This window comes from Cebus imitator, unplaced genomic scaffold (assembly GCF_001604975.1).
Source record: "Cebus imitator isolate Cc_AM_T3 unplaced genomic scaffold, Cebus_imitator-1.0 Scaffold345, whole genome shotgun sequence".
Lineage (NCBI taxonomy): Eukaryota > Metazoa > Chordata > Mammalia > Primates > Cebidae > Cebus > Cebus imitator.
Genome location: NW_016107660.1, coordinates 1,749,621 through 1,771,747, shown reverse-complemented (window position 1 = coordinate 1,771,747; position 22,127 = coordinate 1,749,621). Strand labels below are relative to the sequence as shown.

General features: G+C 36.6%; 1 protein-coding gene across 2 annotated transcripts in view; it reads left to right on the top strand.

The window, feature by feature from the left end:
- CEP128 (centrosomal protein 128) overlaps positions 1-22,127 on the top strand; it is a 458,914-nt gene that overhangs the window by 50,184 nt on the left and 386,603 nt on the right. For both annotated transcript variants that reach the window (XM_017505934.2, XM_037730456.1), the window contains exons 7-8: positions 3,364-3,455; positions 7,499-7,571. In XM_017505934.2, coding sequence (XP_017361423.1) covers positions 3,364-3,455; positions 7,499-7,571 — 165 coding nt within the window. The remainder of the gene's footprint in view (positions 1-3,363; positions 3,456-7,498; positions 7,572-22,127) is intronic.

Below are 22,127 nucleotides of genomic sequence, written 5' to 3'. Positions count from 1 at the left end.
TTTGCTATTGAGTTGTTGGAGTTCCTTTCATATTTTGGATATTAGCAGTTGTTAGATATATGGTTTGCAGATATTTCTCCCATCCTGTGGATTGTCTCTTCACTTTGTTAATTGTTTCCTTTGCTATGCAGAAGCTTTATAGTTTGATGTCATCCCATTTGCCTATTTTTGCTTTTATTGCTTGTGCTTTTGGGGTCATATCCAGGAAATCATTGCCTAAACTGAAGTCATGGAGATTTTCTCCTATGTTTTCTTCTAGTGGTTTTACATTTTCAGGACTTATATTTAAGTGTTTCATCCATTTTGAGTTGATTTTTATGTGTGTTGTAAGATAAGGGCCTAATTTCATTCTTCTGGATGTATATGCAGTTTTGCCAACACAATTTATTGAAGAGCTTGTGCCTTCCCCATTGTGTGTTCTTGGTACCTTCATAAAAAAATCGGTTGACCATGAATGTTTGGGTTTATTTCTGGGTTTTCTCCTCTGTTCATAGGTTGATGTATCTGTTTTTATGCCAGCACCATGCTGTTTTGATTACAATCACTTTATAATGTTTCAAAATTAGGGAGTGTGCTGCCTCCAGCTTTGTGCTTTTTGGTTAGGATTGTTTTGGCCATTTGGGAGCTTTTGTCATTCCATGTGAATATAAGATTGTTAATATAGGATTTTTCAGGTAAACTAGATTATTTTCAATGTACAAATCATCTTCGTTTTGAGTTTTGTTATGGAGGCGTATATCTTGTAGAACATTTAAAAGTGAGCTTAATTGGACATGTTTTGTTTCCTTTCTTGTTTAGCTCATTTTTCTTTAAGCCATGCTAAAGTCAGCTGTTTTCTATTTTACTAAATTTGGTTTAGTATGAACAAGTTAATCTTTGTGTGGTTATTTTGTGTGGTTACTGGTTTTTCTACCATTAGTGTTTTTCTGATTGTTGAATCATTGATAGAGCCATTTTCTATTAAGTTACAAATTTCATACTTTATTCACTAAAAATTTCTGAAATATTAGTTGTGTGGAGATATTTTCTGCTTCTTCAGAGTTCTCTGCAGAGCTATAATTTTTCCTTTCGTTGTCTTAAGTAGCTAAATTAAATAGAAAAGGGTTAGGGAGAGTTCTGCCCTTTGATACCTTTGTTTTGGTAGTTTTAGGATTAGGTCCTTAAAGTGTATTTTAAGATACTCATCTGTAGCCATCATTTGTTACTGCATAAAGAGACAACAAAATCAAATATCAAATGCATTAGAAAACAACTTGTGGAAACTTTTCTTTGACTATGTGATTTTTTTGATAGTTGCGCCTTGCTAGCATGGACTATATGATAAAGCCCAGAACAGAGAACAGTATCTTAACAGTATTCATTTACTCTTTCCTTCTGTTTATTTAATATCTCTGTCATTGGGATAATGCTTATGCTTAGAAACAGTGATGAGCAGAAACCTTGTCTTTTAATAAGTTTGTAATCTAGAAGAGGAGCTAGCTATTAATCAAATAAATACATAAATACAACCTTAATGATGAACTGAGATGCATGCTATAGTGGAAAGATGCATAGGGCTACAGAAGTTTTTGGTAGAGGACAAGCCCCAGTCAAGGAGGGCTTTCTGAAGAAAGGCTGACTGAGCAGACATCTGAAAGTTGAGTAAGAATGACGAGTAAGAGTCATTCCAGGTAGAACAAGCTTGGCAGGAGGGAAGATAGCCCCTATAAGCAATTTAAAGAAGGCCCACAAGGCTAAAGAATTATGAAGGGCTGACATCATGTAGAGCCATGTAAGAGGGCTGATAAAATTATTTTGAAAAGATCACTCTGGCTGTAGTGTGGAAAATGGAGTCAATGTGGGTGAGCCAATTAGAAGGATATTGCTGTGTTCTGGGTATGAATTGATGGTCACCTGGATTAGGATAGATTGAGTTGGAGAGAAGGAGGTAAAATTAAAAGCTATTTAGTTGAGAAAATGGAAAGGTCTTGTAAATTAGATAGCCACGTGGGGAAGGCAGGAATGAACGAAAAGCAGATGTTAAAAGCATCCCAGGATTCTGGTTTGCTAAATTGGAAAATCGTGGCAAAACTGAAGTTTTTCATTCACTATACTACTTAACTCCTTTCTTTTTATGGTTCTTCCTCATTAAGTTCATTCTCAAGATTACTCTTAGCTCCACTTGACTTTGTACTTTCTTGAAGCCCCCGTAAAGAATTTGGGGTTTGTTTACATATCTGGCTCTCATATCAGATTGTAAGCCACTTCTCAGTAGATGGCACTGGTAAATTGCTTAATGTGCATTTGTTGAAATGAATCAATGTGTTGTTTTTGCAAGTCTGTTTAACATATTTTTATAATAGTATTTATATTCTGCATATGGTATTTACAGTTAAAGGTCCAATAATGAGAATGAACACCATATAACCCCCACCCAGGCCACTAAATAAAGCACTACTATACCCCCAACCCTCTTTTATACTCCTCCTTTTCCCAAGGGGTATCCACCATCCTGACTTTATTCTTATCCTGACATTGTTTCTGCTTTTTTTAAAAAAATATTATTTTTACTACCTACATCTTGTTTAGTGTTGCTTGCCTTTAAACTTTACATAAATGGGATACTACTGTAGTCTTTTGTAACTTGCTTATTTTATTTGAAGTTATGTTTTTGACATTCAACTTTACTAATGTGTAGGTATCTTTGATTGTTTCATTTTCACTGTTATGTGATACTGCAGTGGGGGAATATACCACTATTTACCTTGGTGTACATTTGGTTTGTTTCTCGTGTTCTCGTTATGAATAATGCTGCACCATATTTTCTTGTACGTGGTTTCAAGTGTACATGGGCAAGAGTTTCTCTACAGCAGGGGTTGGCAAACTGAGGCATTGTAGGCTGATAGAATAAAGTTTTATTGTAATTCAGCCATGCTTATTTGTATACAGTTACTTTTGCACTGCAGTGGCAGAATTAACTGTGACAGAGACCATACACCTTATAAACCTGGAATAGTCACTGTTGGTCCCTTTACAGAAAAAGCTGGCAGATCCCTTTTCTCTTTCTTTCTCTCTCCCTCTTTTTTTTTTCTTTTTCTTTTACTCTGACTAAGGAGGAAGCAGACCTCTTCTAGAGGGGTAGAATTCTGGGACAGTAGAGTTGTACTGTAGAACATATGATGGTAAATGTTATATACAGCTTTTAAAAATTTGTTTTTCTTGGAAAATTTTTTTCTTTCAAAATAGGCATTTTATTTTTTCATAATAATATCATAGAATCTGATTATTATTGCAAAGAACAAGATCTTATTCTTACCTTTGGTGAATCTTCATGGAAGAATTCAACAGAATTCTAAATGGATAACTTTGTTTTGCTTTTGCTAGCTCCATGCTTTTCATCAGTCTCTTCGAGACCTCAGCAGTGAACAAATTCGCCTTGGAGATGATTTCAACAGGGAGCTTTCCAGAAGGAGCCGGTAAAAGCAGATTATGGTTTTTATGAGAGGGATAAATTATGAGGAGAATAAGTTAGCTTCTGTAATTGATATATTTATGTAGATTTTTTAAAAAACGTTTTTTATACAGTATCTTAAAATTTATTAACAGAACAGTTTACAACCCTTTGAATTTAGAATATATCATGACTCAGTGTTAGACAAATTAATTTCCTATTTCTAAAAACACTTTAACTTAATACAATGGAATGCTGACATTATGGAGGGATACATTGTGAGGCCTTCGCAAACAGGTAGATTTGCAAATACATTGGAGAGAGAAACAAAGACTGACTCGCTAGCTGACTGACTTTTGGCACTGCACACAAAAAAAGCAGTGTAACATGGAGTTTGTCAATGGACAAAGGCCATTGTAGAATCCAAGACTTTAGCTTTTAGTTGAAATCTCTGAGGGTCAATGGTGAACATCTTTGCAATTTTGTCAATTCTGGATAGTCCCCAGCAGCTATTATGTAATTTAAAACTTATTTACTGTCTTTTCATTTTTGTCATCACCAGTGGCAGGTGGCTTCCTTTTGGAGGCTATGTTTTGCTAAAAAACAAAGAATTTTATGCCTTTTTAAGAATCACAATCCATATGCAACAAAGGTTAGGGAGCAAGAAAGCTGAATTGAAATTTGTATGCCATGTTTGCTTGCTAACTCCAGCTACCTAAATCATACCATGCACCAGTTCTGTGTTGCTGCAACAAAAATCGTCAAAATTCTAAATGTTAAATCTGTGAATATCAAGTATAGGCTGTAATAAGAATGAAAGTTGTCATCATTATCACTACTGCTATTAGCTAATATTGTTGAGCCCTTATTTCATGATTTGACTTTAATTCTAGCAACTATCATTTGAGGTAATCATTATTTTTTCTCCATTTTATGGATGAGGAAATGGGCACAGAGAGATGAAATAACTCAGCTTGCTAGAAATCAGACAGGAGGGTTATAATGGAGTCAGAATTAAAATCTAGACAGTAAGGCCCCAAAGTCTCTGCTCTTTATCACTTACAGTGTATGGTGGTTCAGAATCATTTTCACATGTGGCTGATGTGAATAAAGCATTTAAATTCCTGGATTGTGAGATACATTATTGAGCTATATTGCTAATCTTTTAAACTGGTGAGACTTAGTTAATTTAATATTTAGGTTTTTTTTTTTTACAAGTTGATAAAATTAACAGAATGACATTAACACTTTATTATACAAATGGTTTTATTACATAGTCTCTACCCATTTCAAGGAAGTATATAAATTAAGCCCTGGGAACATCAGTTACAGTGCTTGTACAATATTTTGTAAGAAGATACAGAGGAAGTTGCAGGGATGATTTAGTTAATTAGTTTAAATGGCCATTTGAATGAGCAGTATTGGACTGGGCTCTTAGTATCTGGTAATCGTCTTTGTGACCTAGAGGCATGTGTGAGGCAGAACCTTTTGTTTAACCGAAAATGGGAGTTGGGTTTCTTGGGAAATGAGGTGGCTTACCTTTGTGAATGTGTAAAATTTCTGGATCCAGTACTACTTTCCTGTATCATAAATTCTTCATGTTTATAAAAATAATGGACAGGAAGTTAAAAAGTTTAACTTTCTATTTGATGTTGAAAGATTGGTATTCTCATTCTTATTAATTCTCACTGATTTTTCATTTTTGATGTTTATTACAAAATGTACATTGAATAATAAAAGTACACTTGGAAGCAAACTTTTGGAAAGGATTAAGTAAAGTTTAATTCAGAAATCACCTACTTTTGGAAAGTATTAAGTAAAGTTTAATTCAGAAATCACCTACTTTGGATGCTATATGAAGAATTGATTGGGCTGGTCACAGTGGCTTAGGCCTATAATCCCAGCACTTTGTGAGGCTAAGGCAGGTGGATCATTTGAACTCAGGAGTTTGAGACCAGCCTGGGCAACATGGTGGAACTCTGTCTCTAACAAAAATACCAAAAAAATCAGCTGGGTGTGGTGGCACATGCCTGTGGTCCCAGCTACTTGGGAGGCTGAGGTGGGAGGATTGCTTGAGCTCAGGAGGTTGAAGCTGCAGTGAGCCGAGATGTGCCACTGCACTCCTGCCTGGGTATCAGAGTGAAACCTATCACGAAGGAAAAAAAAATTGATTTGAGGAGGGCAAAGTAGAAGTATGTTGCACTAGCATGTAAGAGTTGATGATGGCCTGATCCAGGATTGTGGCAAGAGAGAGACGGAGAGGGGTGTGTTTCAAGATACGGCTTTTGGAAATCAAAGAGATAGAATTTAGTAATAGATTGGATATGGTGGGTGAGGGAGAATCAACTAAGGATGATGCTAAGATTTTCAATTTGAGTAACTAGGTAGATGGTAATTCTGCTTCCTGTGATATCGAAGACTGGTTTGGGTAGGTGAGGTGCAGAGAGTTTGGCCTTGGATATGTTATGTTTGAAATGCCTGTGAGACATTCAGATGGAAAGTAAAATATTCAGCTAGATATTTACTATGGTGCTCAAAGGAAAAGTCTGTAAAAGGTAAATTTTAAGAGTGGTCAGCCTGTAGAAGTGTCATTTGGAGCCATGGGAATGGATAATACCAAGAGAGAAACTATAGGGAGGATATCAAGGACAAGACTGAGTTCCAAGGAGTTACAATATCTAGGAGTCTTATGATAGAAGGAGGAGCTGGCCTGAGACGGAATAGCTAGTGAGATGGGGGTAATTCCAGAGAGCATAGAACCACAAAAGCCAAGAAAGGGGTAAGAATAAAGACATTTTCAGAGGTTTAAAGTCTTCAAAAATTTACTATTTTAAGGTACCTTTTTTTTTTTTTCAGGAAATTACCTAAGGATATATAAGTAAGATAAGATTGTAACCAAGAAATAAAAACACAAAGTTTTAAAGAAATAGTAAAATTAACCTGAAGATTCAGAAAAAGTAACCCTGGAATGACAATCGTGGAACAGGGCCAGGAAGTATTCACTGTAAATTAGAGCAGGAAAGTAAGTGTCGTTTGAGAAGAAGGTTGTCAAAAAGAATGAAATAGATGGTTTGTTGACCATTCAGTAAGAAGTGGGAGGAAAATATCAATGATGTGATAAGTAAGGCACATATAAAGCCAAAAGATAATGAGAAAGCGTGGAAAAAACGAAAGCACAAGGAAGTTATGATCCAAGTGTGAGGCTGACTAAAATGTGAGCACAAAACATCAATTCTATCAATTTCATAGGATGGAATAATTCATAAAATTCATAAGATGTGTAAATACATTACGTGAAACTCTGCAGGTAACCAACAGAACTAAAAGTAGTAATAACATAATCTGAAATTAGAGAATGAGCTAAATATTTCAAAAGAGTCAATCGAAAATGTCTCGTGTTGAACATGATGAAGGTAACCAGCAAAATAATTAATAATGGGAATAGTTGTGCGTGGTTCCTGGAGGGAAGGGTAGCCAGAAGTAAGACAGTGCAAGAAAGAAAGGCTTTTTCTTTTCTTTGTAAATGTTTCTGCACTATTTTGTTTATCATGTATGTTATTAATTTGATGAGAAACAAAGTAATGGGAGGTTAGTGAGGATAGAGTTTGTACAGCACACTCGGAGATAATTTCTTTATGAATTGCTAGAAAGAGGGTGTAAGATCAAGAGGTTTTGTTCTCTATTGTCCCTTTCTCTTACTTTTTTCTTAATTTAAAATGGGAGATATTGCAACATGTTTGTTTATTGAGGGTGATGTTCCAGAGTAGTGGTGGTTCTCAGAGTTTGGTCTCCAGACCTCCAGACCTCTATTCCTGCATCACCTAGGGATTTTAGGAAGGCACATTCTTGCTCCTCATCTGAGATTTGCTGATTTGAAATTTGGGGGCGGAGGGAGGGATTCAGGAGTCTGTTTTAACAAGCCTTCCAGGTGTTTCAGATGTTTATAACATTTGAGAACCACTAGAGTAGAATGTTTTGTAATAACATAATTGTCATGTTATACATTTCACTAGTTCTGTACATTTTCTAAATATCCAAGTAAAAATCTTTTTTTTCTTTTTGGCTGAGGTCGGATGCCGAAACAAAAAGGGCTTTGGAAGAATTGACTGAAAAACTTAATGAAGCCCAGAAACAAGAAGTGGTGAGACCTCTTTTTCAATAAAAAGTTTTATTTCATACATAGGGGGTAGGTGGGCTGGTCATAATTACAATGAAGCTTAGTAGATTTTAACCTTTTGGGCGATGTGTCCCATGTTGTCTAAAAGTATGTTCTTGTAGCTCTTAAAAAATGTTCGTGAATTTTGGCTATTTATATTTGGTATATTTATGTTTATGTATATTTATTTGGTATTTATATTTAGGGAAATACATTACAGTATTAGCATACTAGAGATAGAGTCAACATTTGTTTTAACTGTTTGAGTTTATCATGACTATTTGAAAGATAACTTAAGTTTTCCTGGCTCTGTGATTTTTCCATAGTTTTTATTAAATGATATTTGAGGAATGCAGAATGCTTTTCACAGTGGTTTTGTGGCACTGCCCATTTTCAGGTCATCTCACATGTGTAAGTTATAATTGCTACAAAGACCTCTTTGCTGTCTGTTTTTGTCTGATATGGTTCCAGTTGAAAATACTCCTAATTCCCAAGCTTTATTATTTCAGAGTCATATTGTTGACACTCATTGTTCAGTGATTTATTTTTATCAAATCACCATCCTTGGTGGAATTAAAGCAAAAAAATAGAATCTATATAGTGTTCATTTCTTTATATCATCAGTTTTTCTTTTTAGGAGAAAACTGTTAATGGTCCCTAAACGGTTGCAAATTTGTCAACTTCAGGAGTGTATTTATTTGTGTATTCATTTCTCGTAATACCTTTTTTTTTTTTCAAGATAAGGAAAGTTGGCAGGATTTTTTTCTTAATATATTTTATTCAAATTGAAAATTTCCTAGTAAAAGTGGATAATTTTTCTCCAGTTGTTAATTTGTTTATAGTTCCTTACATGGATATGTTGAGTTCATTTTGGAGTTTGAATTTATTGGCTGCATGTGCTAAGAGATAGGTATACCCTATTTTCAAAAAGATCAACTTAGTTGCATTTTGTTCATCTTTATTGTTCTTTGGTATTCTGTTGTATGGATATATGGCAATATATTTCAATATTCTATAGCTACAGATAGTTGGATTATTTTAAATTTGGGGCTACTGTGGATAATACTGTGATGACCACTCTTGGTCAATATCTAGTGTGCAACTTAGTTGATCTTTTTGAAAATAAGATATTTGAAAATTTCTCTTGTAGTGAAATTTACCTATTTCAAAAATATGAATAAACACTTGGCTACATAAAAGTACTTTTCTTTTGTGGTTTTGGTATTAAGCATTTTGTGAAGAGCCTTTGAAAGGTGAAGATACAATACTTTTCTGCTGAAGTAGACAACATCTTTGCAATTAATGTATGGCAATGCGGTAGCTAATGTGTGATGTCAAGATAGATTATATTTCTTTTTTTGCATAAAGTTGTAGATTTTTTTCTGGCCTACGAAGGACACCTTCAATTTAAATTGTACCAAAATATCTAAAACATCACATACTTCAAGAAAAGGTCTTTTCTGAGATTAACAGATTGGTGCTTTTCGTAGTTAATTGCAGTAGTTCACACAGCACGAACTCTGTGCTATTGTCTGATTTACATACTAAATAAGAGCTGAAGTACACATTTAAGCATGCTGCTCTAAAGTCCTCTTTAACTTCCTAAGTAATATTCTGTCTCATAAATTTGAGAGTGGAACCTGTTACGTGACAAGGGAAACTGCTGAAGCTTTATCTTCTTTTATTCTTGTTTTTAATTTTAAAAATTTGGAGGTATACGTAAAGAAAACATGTATCAGTGGTATAGCTTGATGAATTATCATGAGCTGAACATGCCTATTTAATCACATCCCAGATCTAGAAATGGTATATTACTAGCATCCAAGAAAACTTCCCATTTCTCTTTCCAATTACCAATTCCTCTTTGCTTTCTAAAGGTAATCACTATTTTGGCTTTTAACCCTATAATTTCCCATTTTGAACTCATTGTATTAATGGCACCATATAGGACATGTTTCTTTGGTCTCTGACTTCTTTTGCTAATCATTAGGATTATAATATTTATGGGTTTTGTGTCAGATTCTTGCATTTGGCTCATTTTTATTGTTCCTTGGTATTCCATTGTGTGACTATATGGCAATATATTTTAACATTCGATAGCTACAGACAGTTGGATTATTTTAAATTTGGGGCTATTATGGATAATACTGCTATGACCACTCTTATTCAATATTTAGTTTACATGTGCATGCATTTCTGATGGTATATAACATGGAGTGCAGATCCCAGATGCCTTCAAATTCTGTAGACACCAAAAAATAGATTTCCCAAGTGGTTGCACTAATTTACACTCCCAATAACAGTGTATGAGAATGCATGTTGCTGTTCTTTCCAACACTTGCTATTATTTGTCCTTTTAATAATGGCCACTATGATAGATGTTTATGGTATCACATTTTGGTTTTCTTTTGCATTTCATGATTACTTCTGATGATAAACGTATTTTTATATGTTTGTAGGCCGTTGGTTATTTTCTTGTTTGAAAGGCCAGTTTGCATCTTTGGTCCACTTTTCAATTGGGTTGATTGTCTTTTTGTTTTTGTTTTGTAGGAGGCCTTTATATATTTTCTTTTTCTTTTTTCTTCTGAGATAGAGTTTCACTCTTGTCATATAGACTGGAGTGCAATGGCATGATCTCAGTTCACTGCAACTTCCACCTTCTGAGTTTAAGTGATTCTTCTGCCTCAGCCTCTTGAGTAGCTGGGATTACAGGCGTGCACTATCACGCCCAGCTAATTTTTTTGTAGTTTTAGTAGAGATGAGGTTTTGCTATGTTGACCAGGCTGGTCTTGAACTCCTGAACTCAGGTGATCAGCCCACCTTGGCCTCCCAGAGTGTTGGGATTACAGTTGTGAGCCACCATGCCTGGCCTATATTATTTTCTGTATGAGCACTTTGTCAGTTTTGGGTATTGCACATACCATCTCCCATCTTGCAGCTATTTCTTTCAGTTTTCATAATGTTTTTAATGGGACCTTCCATCGAATTTTAATCCAGTTTAATTTTCCATCTTTTCTTTTGTGGTTAGTACTTTTTTGATCTGTTTAAGAAGTCATTCCCTGTACTTAGATAACAAAGATGTTCTCTGATGTAATTGTTTAGAAGTTTATGGTTTTACCTTTCACATTTAGGTGTGATATTTACTTGGAATTGGCATTTGCTTGTGGTATGAATTAGGAGAAATACATTTTATATGAAAGTTTAATTGATTCAGTTCCATTTATTAAAAGGACCTCTCTTTCCCCACTACTTTACAGTCCTATCTTTGTTATAAATCAGTTGTTCGTATGTGCAAGCATTTGTTTCTGGACTCCTTGATCCCCGGGTTTTTTGTCTATCAAAGTGCCACTATTCTACTATCTTGATTACTGTTGCTTTATATTATAGTTGTGATATGGATAGAGTAATTCCTTTCATGATATTCTTCAAGCTTGTCTTATGTGTTCTTTGCCTTTTGCATTTCCATATATATTTTGAAATCAGCAAATGAAATTATTAAAAATCTGGGATCGTGATTAGATTACATGGTTTCTACAGGTCAATTTGAAGAGAACTGAAATCTTTATAATATCTAGTTTTCCAATTTATGAACATCGTATATCTTTCCAATAATAATTTATAGTTTTTTAAATCTAGGAGTTAAAAAGATTTTTTTTAACAACTTTTTTTTGAGGTGTTATTGGCATATAATAAATGGCCCATATTTAAAGGGTACAATTTGGTAAGTTTTGATGTAAGTATATACCTGTGAAACCATCCCCACAATCAAGATAAGGACACACCCATCGCCCCCAAAATTTCTTACCCACCGGGCCCTGATTTGCCCTTTCTTCTTGAGTTTTACCTTTAAAACTCAAGTTTAAATGTAATTATCCTTTTATTTATTTATTTTTAGTAAGTTGTATTTTGTGTATTTAAGCTATGCATACCTAGCAGTGAGATTGCTGGAACACGTGGTAGCTCTGTTTTTAGTTTTTTGAGGACCCTCCATACTGTTCTCAAAGTTGTGCTTATGCTAATTTATATTCCCACCAAGTGTGGTAGGGTTCTCTTTTTTCCACATCCTTGCCAGCATTTGCTACTTATTGTCTGTCTTTTGTATAAAAGCCATTTTAACTGGGGTGAGGTGATGTCTCCTTGTAGTTTGGATTTCCATTTCATTGATGATCATTGATGTTGAGTACCTTTTTGTATACGCCTGTTTGCCATTCATATGTCTTCTTTTGAGAAATGTCTGATTCTTTTGCCTATTTAAAAATCATTATTAGATCTGTTTCTATAGAGTTGTTTGAGCTCCTTATGTGTAATGGTTATATTGTTTTTATTTTTTATTAAACTTTAAGTTCTGGGATACGTGTGCAGGATGTGCAGGTTTGTTACATTGGTATACATGTGTCATGGTGGTTTGTTGTACCCATCAACCTGTCATCTAGGCTTTAAGCCCCACATGCATTAAGTATTTGTCCTAGTGCTTTCTCTTTGTTTGCCTCCCACCCCTCAACAGGCCCTGGTGTGTGATGTTCCCCTCCCCGTGTCCATGTGTTCTCATTGTTCAACTCCCCCTTACGAGTGATAACGTGGTGTTTGGTTTTCTGTTTCTCTGTTAGTTTGCTGAGAATGATGATGACCAGCTTCATCGATGTCCCTCCAAAGGACATGAACTCATTTTTTAATGGCTGCATAGTATTCCATTGTATATATTGCCACATATTCTTTTTTTTTTTTTTTTGAGACGGAGTTTCACTCTTGTTACCCAGGCTGGAGTGCAATGGTGCGATCTTGGCTCACCGCAACCTCCGCCTCCTGGGTTCAGGCAATTCTCCTGCCTCAGCCTCCTGAGTAGCTGGGATTACAGGCACGCGCCACCATGCCTAGCTAATTTTTTGTGTGTGTTTTTAGTAGAGACGAGGTTTCACCTGTTGACCAGGATGGTCTCGATCTCCTGACCTCGTGATCCACCCGCCTCGGCCTCCCAAAGTGCTGGGATTACAGGCTTGAGCCACCGCGCCCGGCCTACCACATATTCTTTATTCAGCCTGTCATTGATAAGCTTTTGGGTTGGTTCCAAGTCTTTGCTGTTGTGAATAGCACTGCAATAAACATATGTGTGCATGTGTCCTTATAACAGAATGATTTATAATCCTTTGGGTATATACCTAGTAATGGGATTGCTGGGTCAAATGGAATTTCTATTTCTTGAGGAATTGCCACACTGTCTTCCACAATGGTTGAACTAGTTTACACTGCCACCAACAGTGTAACAGAGTTCCTATTTCTCCACATCCTTGCCAGCATCTGTTGTTTCCTTACTTTTTAATTATTGCCATTCTAACTGACATGAGATGGTATCTTACTGTGGTTTCAATTTGCATTTCTCTAATGACCAATGATGATGAGCTTTTTTTCATATGTTTGTTGGCTGCATAAATGTCCTCTTGAAAAGTGTTTATTCATATCCTTCACCCAATTCTTGATGGGGTGGTTTTTATCTTGTAAATTTGATTAAGTTTCTTGTAGATTCTGGATATTAGCCCTTTGTCAGATGGATAGATTGCAGAAATTTTCTCTTATTTTATACGTTGCCTGTTTACTCTGATGAGAGTTTCTTTTGCTGTGCAGAAGCTCGTTAGTTTAATTAGATTCCATTTGTCAATTTTGGCTTTTGTTGTGATTGCTTTTGGAGTTTTAGTCATGAAGTTTTTGCTCATGCCTGTGTCCTGAATGGTATTGCCTCAGTTTTCTTCTAGGGTTTTTATGGTTTTAGGTTTTATGTTTAAGTCTTTAATCCATCTTTGGTTAATTTTTGTATAAGGTGTAAGGAAGGGGTCTAGTTTCAGTTTTCTGCATGTGGCTAGACAGTTTTCCCAGCACCATTTATTAAATAGAGAATCCTTTCCCCATTGCTTGTTTTTGTCAGGTTCCTTGAAGAACAGATGGCTGTATATGTGTAGTGTTTTGTCCGGTTTGTTGAAGATCAGATGGCTGTATATGTATAGTGTTATTTCTGCGCCCTCTGTTCTGTTTCATTGGTCTATATACCTGTTTTGGTACCAGTACCATGCTGTTTTGGTTACTGTAGTCTTGTAGTATAGTTTAAATTCAGGTAGCGTGATGCCTCCAGCTTTGTTCTTTTTGCTTAGGATTGTCTTGGCTATATTTGGCTATATGGGCTCTTTTTGGTTCCATATAAAATTTAAAGTAGTTTTTTCTAGTTATCTGAAGAAAGTGAATGGTGGCTTGATGGGAATAGCATTGAATCTATAAATTACTTTGGGCAGTATAGCCATTTTCTTGATATTAATTCTTCCTAACCATGAGCATGGAAGGATTTTACATCTGTATGTGTCCTTTCTTATTTCCTTGAGCAGTGGTTTGTGGTTCTTCTTGAAGAGGTCCTTCATGTCCCTTGTAAGTTGTATTCCCAGATATTTTATTCTTTTTGTAGCAGTTGTGAATGGGAGTTCACTCATGATTTGGCTCTCTGTTTGTCTATTATTGGTGTATAGGAATGCCTGTGATTTTTGCACATTGATTTTGCATCATGAGACTTTGCTGAAGTTGCTTATCAGCTTAAGGAATTTTTGGGCTGAGATGATGGAGTCTTCTAAATATACAATCATGTCATCTGCAAACAAAGACAGTTTGACTTCTTCTCTTCCTATTTGAATTTCTCTTGCCTGATTGCCTTGGCCAGAACTTCCAATACTATATTGAATAGAAGTGGTGAGAGTGGGCATCCTTGTCTTGTGTTGATTTTCAAAGGAAATGCTTCCAGCTTTTGCTGATTCAGTATGATATGGGCTATGGGATTGTCATTAAAGCTCTTATTATTTTGAGATGTGTTTCATAAGTACCTAGTTTATTGAATGTTTTTTGCATGAAGGGGTGTTGAACTTTATTAAAGGCCTTTTCTGCATCTATTGAGATAATCATGTGGTTTTTGTCATTGGTTCTGTTTATGTGATGGATTACGTTTATTGATTTGTGTATGTTGAACCATGCTTGCATCCCAGGGAGGAAGCCAACTTGATCATGGTGTGGTTAAGCTTTTTGATGTGCTGCTGGATTTGGTTTGCCAGTATTTTATTAAGGATTTTCGCATTGATGTTCATCAGGGATATTGGCCTGAAATCTTTTTTTGTTGTGTATCTGCCAGGTTTTGGTATCAGGATGATGCTGGCCTCACAAAATGAGTTTGGGAGGAGTCCCCCTTTTTCTATTGTTTGGAATAGTTTCAGAAGTAATGATACCAGCTCCTCTTTGCACCTCTGGTAGAATTCGGCTATGAATCTGTCTGGTCCTTGGCTTCTTTTGTTTGGTAGGCTATTAATTGCTGCCTCAATTTCAGAACTTGTTACTGGTTTATTCAGGGATTCAACTTCTTCCTGGTTTACTTTTGGGAAGGTGTTTGTGTCCAGGAATTTATCCATTTCTTCTAGATTATCTAGTTTATTTGCATAGAGGTGTTTATATTATTCTGTGGTGGTAGTTTGTATTTCTGTGGGATCAGTGGTGATATACCCTTTATCAGTTTTTATTGTGTCTATTTGATTACTCCCTTCTTTTCTTCTTGAAATCCTTCTTGAAATGGGGTGGAGAGTTCTGTAGATGTCTATTAGGTCTGCTTGGTCTGGAGTTGAGTTCAAGTCTTGAATATCCTTGTTAATTTTCTGTCTCATTGATCTGTCTAATATTGAATGTGGGGTGTTAAAGTCTCCCAACATTATTGTTTGGGAGTTTAAGTCTCTTTGTAGGTCTCTAAGAACTTGCTTTATGAATCTGGGTGCTCCTATATTTGGTGCATATATATTTAGAATAGTTAGCTCTTCTTGTTACATTGATTCCTTTACCATTATGTAATGCCCTTCTTTGTCTCTTTTTATCTTTGTTAAAGTCTGTTTTAACATCAGAGACTAGGATTGCAAACTCTGCTTTTTTTTTTTTCTTCTCCATTTGCTTGGTAAATATTCCTCCATCCTTTTATTTTGAGTCTATGTGTGTCTTTGCATGTGAAATGGGTCACCTGGATACAGCACACCAGTGAGTCTTAACTCTTTGTCCAATTTGCTGGTCTGTGTCTTTTAATTGGGGCATTTAGCCCATTTACATGTAAGGTTAATATTATGTGTGAATTCGATCCTATCATCATGATGCTAGCTGGATGTTTTGCGTATTAGTTGATGTAGTTTCTTCATAGTGTTGTTGGTCTTTGTATTTTGCTTTGTTTTTGCAGTGGCTAGTACTGGATTTTCCTTTCCATATTTAATGCTTCCTTCAGGAGCTTTTGTAAGACAGGCCTGGTGGTGACAAAATTCCTTAGCATTTGCTTGTCTGTAAAGGATTTTATTTCTCCTTAGCTTATGAAGCTTAGCTTGGCTGGATATGAAATTCTGGGTTGAAAATGCTTTTTTTTTTTTTTTTTTGAGATGATGTCTTGCTCTATTGCCCAGGCTGGAGTGCAGTGGCATGATCTTGGCTAACTGCAACCTCCACCTCTTCAAGCAGTTCTCCTACCACAGCCTCCTAAGTAGCTGGGATTACAGGCATGACCCACCATGCCCAGCTAATTTTTATATTTTTTAGTAGAGACAGGGTTTCACCATGTTGGCCAGTCTGGTCTTGAACTCCTGACCTCGTGATCTGCCCACCTCCATCTTCCAATGTGCTGGGATTACAGGCATGAGCCACCACGCCCAGCTGGAAATTATTTTCTTTAAGAATGTTAAATATTGGCTCCTACTCTTTTCTGGATTGTAGGGTTTCTGCAGAGAAATCTGCTGTTAGTCTGATGGGCTTCCCTTTGTAGGTAACCTGATATTTCTCTCTGGCTGCCCTTAACATTTTTTCCTTCATTTCAACCTTGGAGAATCTGTTGATTATTATGTGTCTTGGGGTTGCTCTTCTTGAGGAGTATCTTAGTGGTGTTCTCTGTATTTCCTGAATTTGAATGTTGGCCTGTCTTTCTAGGTTGGGGAAGTTCTCCTGGATAATATACTGAGGAGTGTTTTCCAACTTGGTTCCATTCTACTCATCACTTTAAGGTATACCAGTCAATTGTACTTTTGTTTTTTTCACATAGTCCCATATTTCTTGGAGGCTTTGTTTATTCCTTTTCATTCTTTTTTCTCTAACCTTGTATTCCTGTTTTATTTCATTAAGTTGTTCTTCAATCGATTTGGCTATTGATACTTGTGTATGCTTCTCAAAGTTCTTGTGCTATGTTTTTAGCTCCATCAGGTGATTTATATTCTTCTCTAAACTGGTTATTCTAGTTAGCATTTCCTATAACCTTTTATTAAGGTTCTTAGATTTCTTGCATTGTGTTAGAACATGCTCCTTTAGCTCAGAGGAGTTTCTTATTACCTACCTTCTGAAGCCCACTTCTGTCAATTCATCAATCTCATTCTCTGTCCAGTTTCTGCCCTTCCTGGAGAGGAGTTGCGATTATTTGGAGGAGAAGAGGCAATCTGGTTTTTGGAATTTTGAGCATTTTTCTAGTGGTTTTTCTTCATCTTCAAGGATTTATCTCCCTTTGATCTTTGATGCTGTTAGCCTTTCGATGGAGTTTTTCTGTGGGCGTCCTTTTTGTTGATGTTGATGTTACTGCTTTCTGTTTGTTAGTTTTCCTCTTAATAGTCAAGCCCCTCTTCTGCAGGTCTACTGGAGCTTGCTGGAGGTCTAGACCCTGTTTACCTGGGTATCACCAGTGGAGGCTGCAGAACAGCAAAGATTGCTGTCTGCTTCTTCCTCTGGAAGCTTTGTCCCAGAGGGGCATCCATCTGATGCCAGCTAGAGATCTCCTGTATGAGGTGTCTGTCAATCCCTTCTGGGAGGTGTCTTTCAGTCAGGCATGAAGGTCAGAGACCCACTTAAGGAGGCAGTCTGTCCCGTAGCAGAGCTTGAGTGCTGTGCTGGGAGGTCTGCTGCTCTCTTTAGAGTCGGCTGGCAGGAATGTTTAAGTCTGCTGAAGCTGCACCCACAGCTGCCCCTTCCCCCAGGTGCTCTGTCCCAGGGAGATGGGAGTTTGCTGCCTTTCTTTCAGTGATGGCCAGCCCGGAGAGGAGGAATCTAGAGAGGCATTCTGGCCCCAGGAGCTTTGCTGCACTGTGGTGAATGTTTTGCATAGAGTTAACACTGTGAGGGGAAAACATTGAAGTGGTGTGAATTTTATCAAATGCCTTTTCAGCATCAAGCGAAATGATCATATGGTTTTGTCTTTCATTCCATTTATATGATATGTCTCATTGATTGATTTGCATATGTTAAGCCATCTTTGCATCACTCAACTAAATCCCACTTGGTCATGATGACCTTTTTTCAATGTGTTATATAATTTAGCTTGCTCATATTTTATTGAGGGTTTTTGCATCAGTATTCATCAGGGATGTTGGCCTGTAGTTTCCTTTTTTGATATGTCTTTACCCAGTTTTTGTATCAAGATAATATTCATTTTGTAAAATGGCCAGGATTACTCTGTTACTCTTCTTACTCTTATCTTTTGGCATAGGTTGAAAAGGATAAGTATTAGTTATTTAAATGGTTGGTATAATTCAACAATGAAGCCATTGGGTCTCAGGGTTTTCTTTGTTAGAGAACATGTTGTTATGGCTTTGATCTCCTTACTAGTTACTGGTCTGTTCAGCTTTTGTATTTTCATATATATATATATATATGTGTGTGTGTGTGTGTGTGTGTGTGTGTATGTATATTTATATTTTAGTGCACCTTAGGTTCTGGGGTACATGTGGCAGAACATGCCGGAATGTTGCATAGGTACATACATGGCAATGTGATTTGCTGCCTCCATCCCCCAGTCACCCATATCTGGCATTTCTCCCCATGTTATCCCTCCCCAACCTCCCTACCCCGTACTGTCCTTCCCCTGTTCCCCCCCAACAGACCCCAGTGAGTGATGCTCCCTGTGTCCATGTGTTCTCATTGTTCAACACCTGCCTATGAGTGAGAACATGTGATACTTGATTTTCTGTTCTTGTCTCAGTTTGCTGAGAATGATGGTTTCCAGATTCATCCATGTCCCTGTAAAGGATACAAACTCATCGATTTTTGTGGCTGCATAGTATTCCATGGTGTATATGTGCCACATTTTCCTTGTCCAGTCTTTCATTGATGGGTATTTGGGTTGTTCCAGATCTTTGCTATTGTAAACAGTGCTGCAGTGAACATTCGTGTGCATGTGTCTTTATAATAGAACGATTTATAATTCTTTGGATATATCCAGTAATGGGATTGTTGGGCCAAATGGAATTTCTATTTCTAGGTCCCTGAGGAATTGCCACACTGTCTTCCACAGTGGTTGAACTAATTTACACTCCCACCAACAGTGTCAAAGTGTTCCTATTTCTTTACATCCTCTCCAGCATCTGTTGTCTCTAGAAAATAATGATCTCCATTCTAACTGGCATGAGATGGTATCTCAATGTGGTTTTGATTTGCATTTCTCTAATGACCAGTGATGAACATTTTTTCATATGTTTGTTGGCCTCATATATGTCTTCTTTTTCAAAGTATCTGTTCATATCTTTCGCCCACTTTTGCATTTTTTTTTTATAATCTGTTTTAGTTCTTTGTAGATTCTGGATATTAGCCCTTTGTCAGATGGGTAGATTGCAAAAATTTTTTCTCATTGTTTTGGTTGCTGGTTCACTCTAATGATTGTTTCTTTTGCTGTACAGAAGCTCTGGAGTTTAATTAGATCCCATTTGTCTATTTTGGCTTTTGTTGCCAGCGCTTTTGGTGTTTTAGTCATGAAGTCCTTGCCTATGCCTGTGTCTTGAATGGTTTTGCCTAGGTTTTCTTCTAGGGTTTTATGGTGTTAGATCTTATGTTTAAGTTTTTAATCCATCTGGAGTTAATTTTTGTGTAAGGTATCAGGAAGGGTCCAGTTTCTGCTTTCTGCACATGGCTAGCCAGTTTTCCCAGCACCATTATTAAACAGAGAATCCTTTCTCCATTGCTTGCTTTTGTGAGGTTTGTCAAAGATCAGGTGGTTGGAGATGTGTGGCATTGCCTCCAAGGCCTCTGTTCTGTTCCATTGGTCTATATCTTTGTTTTTGTACCAGTACCATGCTGTTTTGATTACTGTAGGCTTTTAGTATAGTTTGAAGTCAGGTAGCATGATGCCTCCAGCTTTGTTCTTTTTGGTTAGAATTGACTTGGCTATGCGGGCTTTCTTTTGGTTCCATATGAAGTTTAAGGTGGATTTTTCCAGTTCTGTGAAGAGGATGGTAGGTAGCTTGATGGGAATAGCATTGAATCTATAAATTACTTTGGGCAATATGGCTATTTTCACAATATTGATTCTTCCTAACCATGAGCCTGGAATGTTTTTTCCATCTACTTGTGTCCTCTGTTATTTCCTTGAGCAGTGGTTTGTAGTTCTTCTTGAAGAGGTAGTTCTCCTTGAAGAAGTCCTTTACATCCTTTGTTAGTTGTATTCCTAGGTATTTTTTTCTCTTTGTAGCAATTGTGAATGGCAGTTTGTTCTTGATTTGGCTCTTTTTAAGTGTTTTATTGGTGTATAGGAATGCTTGTGATTTCTGCACATTGATTTTATATCCCTAAGACTTTGCTGAAGTTGCTTATCAGTTTCAGGAGATTTTGGGCTGAGACGATGAGGTCTTCTAAATATACAATCATGTCATCTGCAAATAGAGACAATTTGACTTCCTCCTTTCCTATTTGAATACCCTTTATTTCTTTTTCTTGCCTGATTTCTCTGGCTAGAGCTTCCAATACTATGTTGAATGGGAGTGATGAGAGAGGGCATCCTTGTCTAGTGCCAGATTTCAAAGGGAATGCTTCCAGTGTTTGCCGGTTCAGTATGATATTGGCTGTGGGTTTGTCATATATAGCTTTTATTATTTTGACATATGTTCCGTTGATACCTAGTTTATTGAGAGATTTTAGCATAAAGGGCTGTTGAATTTTGTTGAAGGCCTTCTCTACATCTAGTGAGATAATCATGTGGTTTTTGTCTTTGGTTTTGTTTATGTGGTGGATTACATTTATAGACTTACGTATGTTGAACTAGCCTTGCATCCCTGGGATGAAGCCTACTTGATCGTGATGAATAAGCTTTTTGTGTGTGTTTTGATGTTTGCCAGTATTTTATTGAAGATTTTTGCATCTATGTTCATCAGGGATATTGGCCTGAAGCTTTCTTTTTTTGTTGAGTCTCTGCCAGGTTTTGGTATCAGGATGATGTTGGTCTCATAAAATGATTTGGGAAGGATTCCCTCTTTTTGGATTGTTTGGAATAGTTTGAGAAGGAGTGGTACCAGCTCCTCTTAGTACATCTGGTAGAATTCGGCTGTGAACCCATCTGGACCTGGGCTTTTTTTTGGTTGGTAGGCTATTAATTGCTACCTCAACTTTAGCCCTTGTTATTTGTCTATTCAGGGTTTCACCTTCTTCCTGGTTTAGGCTTGGTAGGATGCAAGTGTCCAGGAATTTATCCATTTTTTACAGGTTTACTGGTTTATGTACATAGAGGTGTTTGTAGTTATCTCTGATTGTAATTTTTATTTCTGTGGAATTGGTGATGATATCCCCTTTATCATTTTTTATTGCATCTATTTGATTCTTCTCTCTTTTTTATTAATCTGGCTAGCAGGCTGTCTATTTTGTTGACATTTTCAAAATTCAGGTCCTGTATTTATTGATTTTTGGAAGGTTTTTTTTGTGTCTCTATCTCCTTCAGTTATGCTCTGATCTTAGTTATTTCTTGTCTTCTGCTAGGTTTTGATTTTTTTTGATCTTGCTCCTCTAGTTCTTTCAGTTTTGATGATAGGGTGTCAATTTTTGATCTTTCCTTGCCTCTCATGTGTGCACTTATTGCTATAAATTTTCCTCTAGACACTGCGTTAAATGTGTCCCAGCGATTCTGGTATGTTGTGTCTTCGTTCTCGTTGCTTTTGAAGAACATCTTTATTTCTGCCTTCATTTCATCATTTATGCAGTAAACATCCAAGAGCCAGTTGTTCAGTTTTTATGATGTTGTGTGGTTCTGAGTTAGTTTCTTAATTCTGAGTTCTAATTTGATTGCACTGTGGTTTTAGAGACTGTTTGTTATGATTTCTGTTCTTTTGCATTTGCTGAGGAGTGATTTACTTCCAATTATGTGGTCAGTTTTAGTGTAGGTGTGATGTGGTGCTGAGAAGAATGTATATTCTTTTTATTTGAGGTGCAGAGTTCTGTAGATGTCTATTAGGTTTGCTTGATCCATATTGGATTTCAAGTCCTAGATATCCTTGCTAATTTTCTGTCTCGTTGATCTGTCTAATACTGACAGTGGAGTGTTAACGTTTCCCACTATTATTGTGTGGTAGTCTAAGTCTCTTTGCAGGTAGTTAGAACTTGCTTTTTGTATCCGGGTGCTCCTATACTGGGTGTGTATATATTTAGGATCATTAGCTCTTCTTGTTGCATTGATCCTTTTACCATTATGTAATGTCCTCCTTTGTCTCTTTTGATCTTTGTTTGTTTAAAGTCTATTTTATCAGAGACGAGGATTGCAACTCC